The sequence below is a fragment of the Mytilus californianus genome, unplaced genomic scaffold (assembly GCF_021869535.1).
Source record: "Mytilus californianus isolate M0D057914Y unplaced genomic scaffold, xbMytCali1.0.p SCAF_3, whole genome shotgun sequence".
Taxonomy (NCBI): domain Eukaryota; kingdom Metazoa; phylum Mollusca; class Bivalvia; order Mytilida; family Mytilidae; genus Mytilus; species Mytilus californianus.
Window position 1 is genome coordinate 82,734,752 of NW_026262679.1, and position 11,321 is coordinate 82,746,072.

Consider the following 11,321-nt stretch of genomic DNA (forward strand, 5'->3'; position numbering starts at 1 on the left):
CCATAACCCATTGTTCAGTTGGATTGTTTTTGTTCCTAAGCCAACAAAACTATTGATAGTAACCACTGAATATAAGGAGGTAGCATTGGATTGGATATACTTGTCTTAGACAAACATTTAAGTGCATTTTATATTGTAAAGTAAAAATATATCTCAGATTCTCTATGTTATATTTTTTCTACAACTATATAAATCTGTTTATTTTAGGCATCATCAAATGAGATATGTAGACAGTCTGCACAGATGAGACAGTTAAAACAAGATAATGATATGTTACAGGAACAAAATCGTAATCTACAGGACAGGTTGGTCACTTGCATTATATATCTTTATGCAGTATACATGTATAAGAAACACATAAGTATTCCTTTCTGTGTAGACTTTGTCTCTTTAAAAAAAATATTTTAGAGCTCCTAGCCCACCATCCCTCCAAATGTGCTAGCAATAAAATTATTGGGAGATATAAAGATATTTGATTTTGTGATATGGAGAAAGTTCTGAATGTTTGGAGTTGTAGATCAATAGAACTTAGTACATGTACTACAACATGTCTAGTTGCAAGCTTTTTTGGTCAAAAATAAATAAAATGTTTGACATAAATTGAGTGTAATAGACTTACTTCTTGAAAACTTTTGCAAGCCTCTCAAACCCTACCAAGTATTCTCTCAAAAATTGAATATATATATGTCTCAGTAAATGAAAATCTAAAAATTAGTGTGATAATAGTGCAGTCAGCAATATTCTGTCTTAATTACAGAATAAATCGATTAGAAAGAGATACAAGCCAGAAGAGAACACTGTTAGAAGAACAGAGGTCAAAGTTAAAACAAGTTCAATCTAGTGCAAAAACAGATGCTAATGCCGTTGTAAGTAAACAGAAAAAAAAAAAACCAAAAATTATAGATTTTTATATCATTGAGAAAAATTTTAACTTGTTAATTTAAAAGTCAACATCTATGACTTGCTGTATTTCTTATTGTGATCAGCATTATTTTATGATAAGTGCCACACGTCAGTATACTATTTGCCCTTATTTTGTCATTATGCTTGTATAAAGCAAAAGGTTGGTAATATATTTGAGAATTTATAGAAATAACTACCCATGTAGTTTTTGAAAGTTTACCTTTGAAATTAGTGGTGAAATTACTATTTTAGTTTTTGAAAAATTTGACTTGAAACATGTTGTGGTATCCATCACTTAAATAGGGTAGATATTGTTTTAACACGATTTGAGCTTACTGTTGACACTACAAATTCCTTGTTTACTTCATTTATGTAAACTAAAACAGCTTATTCTTCTAAATATTAAATAAAAACTTGTAATCTGGGATTTGAAGATATTAAATTTATATATGCTTTTCTTTACTTTTCAGGAAGAATTAGAGACAAAAATCAAATTGTTACAAGAAACAATTGATAAAAATAAAACTCAGGTAAGATATCAAAACATTTTTGAACTGAATGGAAGTTATTGTGTCTCTATCATATTTTATGTTGAGTGGAAATATTGGGTTTTTTTTCTCATTCTGTCTGTGTGTCAAAGAAGTTTATGAATGAAAATTCTTCTAAAGTTTACATACATATGAAATAAAATGTGACAAGCTGTTATTAAATAGGATTATTATCTTTCATGCTGATTTACTATATGAAATGAGAATATGAATGGAATTTTAAATTTTATTTTTTTTTGTCTAAGCTGAGACTACTATAACACAGAGATTGGTCACTATAGATTTATCGGATTATCTGAGTCTCCGGTAGTTAGCTACGTTATTTTAACGTAGTTTCGTATTCGACCGTAGCAGACGACATATATCACCTATCACTGAGAATACTATAACAGTATCGGATATTATTATTTTTCTTTTAAAAATAATTTAAAAACAAAATTGAATTAATCAAAAAAAAAAAAAAAATATAGTTTTTATCTTTCAAATGCAGTTATCTCTATTCATATTTAATTTTTTGTTTTTAATCATTAATAATTTGTTAATAGTTTGTTATTATGCGGCCACTCTTGAAAATGTGAATGTGATTAATCTTATCAATCTTACAGTTACATTGTTTTGCTACACGTCCGTTAATTGTATCTAATATACAAATATTTTACCTGTAAAGACAGGTAGTCTCAAAAGCATGGGAGATGAATTTTGTTTCACAGCTGGGTGCCCAAGGTACACGAGGCTCCGTTTATTGCAGTAAACTTTTATTCTATACTTGTAAGGTATTTCACTGCTGAGTGCCCAATATACATGTTTATTGTAGTAAACCTTGTCAAATATCGTCGGTGCACTTGTGGTAGGATTCAGGAGGGTGTGGATGGGGTTTTATAGAATGGAGAAATATGGACCGACAAATAAAGAATAGAGAAGAGAAAATAATAAGTTATTAAGATTTAAAGAATAGAAAAAAATGGCAAAGAAATTATAGGAAATAAAGAACCCCCATCCAGACCCTCATTCAGATTATCCAACGTAAATTTTTTTTTTTCAAACAAGTTTCAACCCCCCCACCCACTTTTTTAAAATTTTCGTCTGATAATTAGGTCAAGTTTTTGCAAACAATTTCATTAAAGGTAAATGAGTAATTTCCTTACGTAACAGATCAGCAAAAAGGTTATAACTGCAATGGATACATAAAGCAAACATAAGCCCTACAAATTATATATATGTTCCCAAAATATCGCTGGCATTTTCATTTTTCAATTCACAATGTCCAGTAACATTGATTTTTTATCTTGGGATGATAGTGATCTCAATCTTGATCTTTTACGTGGTGAATATACTGCATCAGATTTTGAATCTGAGGATGACTATACGTCCCTGCTGCAAAGACTGCAAAAACTACAAAAACTCCAAAAGAAGCATCAACCGCAAGTACATGTAAATCAGAACGAAGAAGCTTCAAAATTATGTGACTGAATAATCAAATTATCTCTATGTTAACATAAATAGAACCACATTAGGGTAATTTACGATGACATTTTTTCAACACCAGAAATATGTGCCCTCTTTCAAAATCCCAGACAAGAAATTTTGTGCTTCAATACAGAGCCGTAAAGTTTTTGAAAATTTGAATATTGTCTATTGTTAAAGTGTTGTATGTTTTAGTTATATCGCTATGCATTTTGTAACCCTAATAATTGAGCAACTCAGATGAAAAGAGTTGTGATTTGCTTTAGTTTTTTTAGCCACAGCAAATATAAATGTGCTTGTTCAATGTTTGGTGACATACCATGTTAATTGTTGTCTGCATGATGCTTTGTAAAAAGGTTTCCTATAACATTTTTTTGTTGGGTAACTGCTGACAGTTTACCATGTGAAAATTCTGAGAAGCCAAAAATAATGCGAAATGTATAAATAAGTAGCAATGTCAGATCTAAACAAGAATGTTAAATATGATAGCATATTATTGATATCACCTTTCTGTAAATTCAACTTCGATTCACAACTGCTTGTCAGTGGCAAATATTTCATGTACAGTCAGCCTGATTACACCGAAATGAACTATTTTCAAATTATGTTTAAAGTTTGTTTTATGTTATGTCGTTACACCAATGTCCCATGCTAGTGGTGGTGATGAGCGCCTAAAAATATTTAACATTGTCATTCTTTATGTGCCCGTCTCAAGTCAGGAGCCTGTAATTCAGTGGTTGCTGTTGGTTCATGTCCGTCATATTTGAATTTTCGTAAATTGCTTTGTTATTGTAGACACTTTGTTTTCTCTAGTGAATTGTTATATATTTTCCATGTCGGGGACTTTTGAAGCTGACTGCACGTTATAGGTTTTCTCATTGTTGAAGGTAATTACGGTGCATTCCAATAACTTACATCCACTTCATTGAACTTCATTTGGACTAAAGGAGTTGTCTGATGATCATTAGCAAAAATATATAAAAATCTCCTTAAAGTTTGCTTCAAGTGGCTATTCCTTTAATTTATAAAGATGTGCGGTTACTTGTTTTTTTTTCTTTCATTGAACTGTTATCCAAACTGAGCGTGTTACACAATGTAGTGAATTTCTGCATTCCTGTCTTAGTTTTAATGTATATAATAATAAAAATGTATATTCAAAGACTTAAATATTTATTTTCCATGTAAGACAAGCATGACAAATTCAATGAAATTAAAAAAAATACTAAAAAAAGTCATTTTCTCCTGTAGTACTTCTCCCTTCTTCTAATGCGTGATTTCTTTCTGGGGGGTATTCCTACAATAAAGAATATATTATAAATAAAAAGAAATAATGTTTGTCAAGTTTATAGCACAGGCAATTCATTAATTTTTAAGACAGTAATCTGAGACTTGAGACTCAGCAGTAATTGACCAATCATGTCAATATGGATCAAAATAGTTAAACTGATAAAGGATGCAGACCAAAGGTGCATGTACTTTTTACATCATGTTTGGGTCAATTATTTAAAAAAAATACGTCTATTTAGGAACTCATGATGTACTGGTATTTCACATGGTGACACATTTTCATTGCATAATATTATTATACTAGCATGTATAGACTGCATATATATTATCAAGGGAACCAAATATAAATCTAAATTTCTTTCACTAACAATACAAATTCACCTATCATTCCTCATGTTGTGTGTGTGCAACTTGTCTCGTGTGTTTCTCAGTTCTGCAGCGGGAACTTACTGATACAGAAAAATTGGAATTTCATATAATTACAAATTTTACATCATTACATCGGTTAATTACTAAGGCTTGCACATACATTATCCGGAAAACAGATTGTTCATCTGAATGTAAGTTATGGGTGAGTTGCTCATTGACCCTGTCCCACGGACTGGTAATAACTCGAGGTTACTTTCCGGTTTGGTCGGTAAATTCAAGTCTATAACTGCACTTATTTTATTTAAAGTGCTTATAAACCAACATTTATGAACATGTCAAATCTTATATTCACACTTACCGGAACATAACACTCTTTATAAATCCACATTTGTTAATTATTATTTTCTCTTTCGCTGTCAAAAATGGCGGTCGAATCCTTCTTGTCAATCATTGCGAGTCACGTGCCGAGTCACGTGATCGAAGACTTACAATTAATTACTATTTGACTGGTCAGTACGGGAAGTGACCAATCTCTGTGTTATAGTAGTCTCAGGTCTAAGTAAAGAAGTTATTATTTCATAGTCTTGAACATAATTGTTTCCTTTTAGTATTAAAAATTCATATATTGCTCAGATTTGAATGCCTTGTATTTTTTTACAATTGAAAAAAGATGCAAACTTTAACCAACATTTTAACTATGTTGTATTTGATTTTAGGTTGAATCACTGAAGAAAAGGTTGAGTGCAGTAACAAGGGAAAAAAGAGATTATGAGGAAAGGTTCCTTAAATTAACAAATGAGTTAGAGAAAAAGGTAAAAACAATATACTACTTGACAATTTATGATCTATTTTACTTTGTAAACCTTTATTTAGAAATTTCTGTTTCAAATAGTAAGCAATTTAGTATTTACATTAAACTATAGAATAAAATAATAAATTTTACAAGGAAAAATTCAGAACAATAAAGGAGTAAGTTTGGTAAGGGCCAGTGGTCCCGATTATTAAGTCCAATGTTTCAAGATAGAAAATGTTTTAATTTGATGAGAAGATATGTGAGAAAGTTAAATAGGATTTTTTTGTCTAAGTTTTATTTTAAAGCATTAATTTTTACATCCCAAATATGCCAAAAATAGAGATTTTTACGAAATTTGACGAGATCATCTATTTTTCAACCAGATAAAGGCCTAGGAAACATAAAGTGCACACGTAGACAAACTAAATATTCAAGTCAGATATGTAAAATGTTATAACAAACATTATGTGAAAAGTTTTTTTGTTGATGCATGCACTCTATCTTTTTTGTGTCCAAAAAATCAATGGAAATTTACCCGTTTTCATTGAATTTTTGTGGAAAATCTAAATGAATAGAACGCAAGTATGTAAATTTTCAACAAAAAGACATATTTCCTATCTAATCATTGTATTAGCTATGATTCATTGTGATTTTGGTCAATAAATCTTAATTTTAGCTAGAAGTAGGGGCCATTTTAGGGCCTTATCGAACCTACTCCTTTAACATAATATAGAATGAAGAAATTTAGAATTTCAGAACAAAATATTTAAAACAATATAGAATGATGAAATTAACTGCAACAAAAAGAATAGAACAATTACATCCACACTGTCAAAGAAAGACTATAAACCTTCACTATTCACTGTAAACTACCATTAAATTACAGTAACTTTCAATTGACCCTTGAACAGGGGTTTTATTTTATGTTATTTTTCATCTTTTAGACAAAACAGTTGATAGACACTCAGAATAAGAAGATGGAACTAGAGTCATCAGTGGGTGAACTAGAAAACACAGCACAGCAACAGTTGAGAGGACTAGCTACACAAAGTGAAATGGCTATTGAAGCAGCACAAGATAAACTGACCAATGCTTATAGACAGATACAAAACTACCAACAGTTCATTAAGGTAAAAAAATGTATGCTTATAAACTGATTCAAAACTACCCACAATTCATTAAGGTAAAGAAATGTATGACTCATCCACCAGAGTTTTTAAAGATATACTGTTTTGTTAAATATAGTGTACATAAAGTTAAACAAATGCTACATACTTTATCATTTGTTGGGTACTAATTGAGTGGATATCCTGCGATGAGATTAACCATGAATTTAAGTATTCCACAACATACCAATTCCCTATAGATTTTTAAAACCAGAAAATCAAGTATCTATAACAATACTATTGTTCCTTAATCCATAAAAAATGGAACCAACAAATATAAATGATGTTAATTTTTGCTTTTTAACATTTTGGAATATTACTTTCTGATCTGAAAATTTTGCTTGAATTTCTATAGACTCTACTTAAGGAAAAAAATCTTCATTTTTTTGGTCAGATTTTGACTGGATAAAAGAAGAAAAACTAGAGACTTTATAGTTTGCTGACCATTTCAACACAGAGTTCAAAATATGTGAAAAATCAATGCCGTATTGATTGCTGATAAAAAATAAAAATGAAACATTATGTATATGATTCAGTCTAGTTTGTTTAATTTTAGTCACTTGGCCATGACTTAATAAAAAAGACCAGTAGGACAAGATCTGAAGCCCGTGAATCATTAAACAAAAGAGAAAGAGATGTCAATCGTGAAGCTAACTCCTCCTTACAAAAGGCACAGAGTCTAGCTAAAAATATCCTCAACCTTAGCCAATCAGATATAGATGATATTATGAGTGCAGATGGCGATCCAGAGAGGATGGCAATGGTTTGTATAATTTCATTTTGATATCACTGAAAACCTTGCTTTTACTTTTCCTCAGATATGATGAGGCAGATTAACCCTTTCGCCGATGAGTCCCGGTTTACCAGGATTCACGCTTCAGACAGCTGACGATGAGTCCCGTTTTACCGGGATCGAGAATACCTCTTTTATATTTCCCGCTCAAAACAGTGCAAACACGAGTTATCTTACTTAGTTGAATACCCGGATGAAAGTGTAAACATGGCGCTTCCGTTTGTTGAAAACTGTGTCAAAATCAGAGGAAATTTACAGAATTTACGAGAATTTAAAATGAGGGAATATTTTTTTTGAAAGAATATGGAAGAATTGAAGCCAAACTAGTATACTTTTTTGACATAAAATGTCGTTTTATGTACAAAACACTTGGAATGGACATCGTTCAGTGTAAGGAATTTGAACAGCCTCATTAAATTTTTCAAAATTTGGCGTTTTGGGTTAAAAAATTACGATTTTGGGTCAAAAAGTAGAATTTTGAAAATTTCACCTAGATAATGCCGAAAATTTGAATATTTTATGAAGAAAAAATTATCAAAACATGAACAAAACTGTGAACATGGTGTTAGTGAATGAAATAAATACACAAATAACTACAGACAAGTTTTTATTGACATTTATTATGAAGATCTCCCACTTGAGTAATAGTAGCCAGGGAAGCCATCTTCTCAGAGTAGCTTCTGTCTGGGCAGCTATCGGTGAAAGGGTTAACTTTAAAGGTCTGTTTTATATTTTTTTCTTGTTACTCATTATTCCTGTGCAACAGTTAAAAACAGTGTTGTGGACATTAAGGTGCAAGTGGTACATCATTTACATTTTTCTGATCATTTATTTATTTGCTCTAATTTTTCATCAACCAATGATTTCCACAATTGTTTGATTATTTTTTACAATCCAAACTGTGGTTCACTTGATTTCAATTCTTACTTGGTCAAAAATCAATTATGTCATCAAATTTTCAAATGCTTCATTCTGATTTCGATATTGTGATGTCACTAAAAAAAGCGACCATCTTTAATGACATCTCACAGTAAGACTATGATCTTATTGCAGATCAATGACAGAAAGAATATAAAGTTTGCCTACATAATTATAAATATTATTAGAGAAACTGATTCCACCACCCTGTCTCATGTGAAAAGTCTTTTTAAGATATTTTTTATATTTCTTCTCTCTTGACAGTAGAAATACTTAAAATTCTTGACAAAACCTATTGTCCCTATAGGAAAAATGTTGTACTGAACTCGATGCAGTGGTAAAATCTGTATGAATATAACTTGTCACTAGCACTCTAAAATATCAGTGAACTAACGAAATCAAAAGGTGAAGGCCATATTTAAGATAATGACTAGTCCCTTTTCACCACTTTTTTTTAAAGTTTCAGTTATTTTAGTCCAAATCAATACAAAAATTTAAAAGTGAAAATGGGAAAAGTTGTCTCTTTTTGGTTTATCATGTAAATTGAAACAATTTTTATTTCTTTATTAGACTCAACTATTGTTTGTTAATTTAACATTCCAGATTTGAATGTAGATTAATGTATTTAAAGAGGAATCAGAAATATCAAAACTTGTATGACTTTCAATCTATTTATATGAAGAAAATATCTTTTCATAGGATGATATGAGTGATGACAAACGAAGAGACAAGAGATGGTTGAAAAAATGTGAAAAACTTGTTGTCAGTAAGGTAAGACTTAAAACAATGCAAAATTGACCCATTATTTGTATTAGTGTGGATTCATTATTTTTTCTTGGGATACCAATTATCATGGACTTTGTGGGTAAGGGTGAACCACTTATTTAAACGTTTAACAAAGTACATTTTTTGTGTAAGCTTGTATGCAGACTCTGGCAAAACCACAAAATCTAATACCCACCATAATGCAAAATTTGGTCAATCCAGGAAAATTGATATAAAATAAATGAATCCACAATATTGTATTAGAGCTATTTTCCTAATGCTTGTAGTTTAAAGGTTTTGTTGGCTTGCTTGCTTTGCTTGTATAAATATTTGCTGAAGCATTGGAATTAGGATTGAAATCTGCCATCAATAGATAGGCAGGGCTTCAGCGAGTTTACATTATACTCTGCATTATACTTAACATCCAATAACATTTTAATATACAACATTTATACAAACAAAGCAAGCAAGCCAACCAAACCTTTAAACTTCAAGCATTAGGAAAATAGCTCTAATTACACAGCTGGCTCTGATTATACTGAAGGCCACAAAAAATACTCTTTAGCAATCAGCCATATTAGTTGATTTAGATTTAGTACATTATTTTTCTAATTCCTGAAAATCTTTATGATATATTGTAGAGATGTCAACGATGATCTGAATAGCAGTATTGCTTGATTCAACTTGGTATCGAATATTTAATTCACATATGGAATATTTTGTTACATTTTTATCGGCAACTGCAATCTCATATTGTCTAAAACACTTTTCTGGATTTACCCTTCATCAGGAACGCTCATAGCCAAATATTTGGAAGCCAGTGATGTATAAGAACTGAATCAGTTAAAGAGCTATATGACCAAACAGATTTTTAATAGCACAAAACTTTACATATTTCATGATTTTTAATAGCACAATATTTCCTCTGTTACAGGATGATTTTGTCGTACCATTAGTAGAACTGTTTGTACAGAAGATGGAAGAAAGAGTTGAACTCTTGAGTCAGATGTACTCCTGATATTTTACATTGTTGAGACATTGTGCATTTATGTAATACACAACTCAGGTTTAACAATCATAATTATTTTCATATTCATGGGATATCAGCAAAACTAATAATGCAATGAAAGAAATATGCAAATATTGGAAGTTTTACAAATTGTATATTGGAATGAAGTGATCTGAAATTGTGAACAATTCTTGGTGTGTACCAATTAAAGCAGCATTATGAAATAGGCTTCTGGTTCCAAAGAATTTTTTCATCATCAGGGTGTATAATTGGTCTTTCTGTATAAGTATATTAGTATAACCAACAAGCACTGTTATAACTGTGATATTTGTACATTCCGTCCACTTTGAATATAGAGTAGACCTACATGTATTCGAAATGCTTATTTTTTATGTAATTACACATCAATGTCACTTGTAAATTTCAACAGTTGTAATTTAAAATTGCAGATAGAAAACAGCTTCTTTTTCTTCCTTTTTTTGAATGTACATATATAACAAGACAGGTGCTAGTGCTATAATTTTGTTATAAATATTTTTTCATAAAAGGAAATGTTGATATTTTTTAATCTTAATTTAACTTATAAAATACTTTATATCTTATTATACCAGAAGGGAGTTAATACAATTCCTTCCTCACAAAAAGCTTTGTTAAAGGATTGATACTAATAAAAAACAGTATAAAGAATTTAAAAATAAAAGATATTTTATATTTATTCATGACACAAAATCCCTACATGGACTTCACAATACTTAAAGCAAAGGAACAGCTCTTTCATTGTTGGTCATTGATTGTTAGGGGATATATTTGTTTAGAAATTTTTTGGAGGAGGTATGTAAGAAATCTGCTTAAGGGCACTACATAACAATACCACTTACTGGTAAGATTTCACCAACTTTCTTTTATATTAGAAATTAAGTATTCAAAAAGATTAAAAATACATACAGGACATTAATTGTTTAAAAGAGAGATAACATAATTGGTATTAGAACTGTACTAATGAGTGTTGTAGATTAAGTTAGACCTATATATTTTTGGGGTATTTGTAAATATTTTTATCATTTATTTATGTAATAAAAGAGAAAATGCATTAATTTGGAGTTTTTTTTGTTTTTTTTGTATTTTTTATGAGTGGATAGAATACAGCTATAATTTTTCTTATATTGTACCCCCTAAAAGTGGGGTTATATTGTAATCACTTTGTCAATCTATCTGTTTGTCCATCAAATATTTTCGTCACACTTTTCTCTGGAACCATTAAACAGAACAATTTTATATATGGTAAGCAGCTTAACAGTCATGAGTT

General features: G+C 30.2%; 1 protein-coding gene across 4 annotated transcripts in view; it reads left to right on the forward strand.

The window, feature by feature from the left end:
* LOC127735185 (centlein-like) overlaps window positions 1-11,109 on the forward strand; it is a 75,723-nt gene extending 64,614 nt beyond the window's left edge. For all 4 annotated transcript variants that reach the window (XM_052245298.1, XM_052245296.1, XM_052245300.1 and 1 more), the window contains 8 exons: window positions 208-305; window positions 758-866; window positions 1,374-1,433; window positions 5,288-5,383; window positions 6,309-6,494; window positions 7,087-7,293; window positions 8,941-9,012; window positions 9,941-11,109. In XM_052245298.1, coding sequence (XP_052101258.1) covers window positions 208-305; window positions 758-866; window positions 1,374-1,433; window positions 5,288-5,383; window positions 6,309-6,494; window positions 7,087-7,293; window positions 8,941-9,012; window positions 9,941-10,024 — 912 coding nt within the window. In that variant the 3' untranslated portion in view covers window positions 10,025-11,109. The remainder of the gene's footprint in view (window positions 1-207; window positions 306-757; window positions 867-1,373; window positions 1,434-5,287; window positions 5,384-6,308; window positions 6,495-7,086; window positions 7,294-8,940; window positions 9,013-9,940) is intronic.
* Window positions 11,110-11,321: the final 212 nt, after the last annotated feature.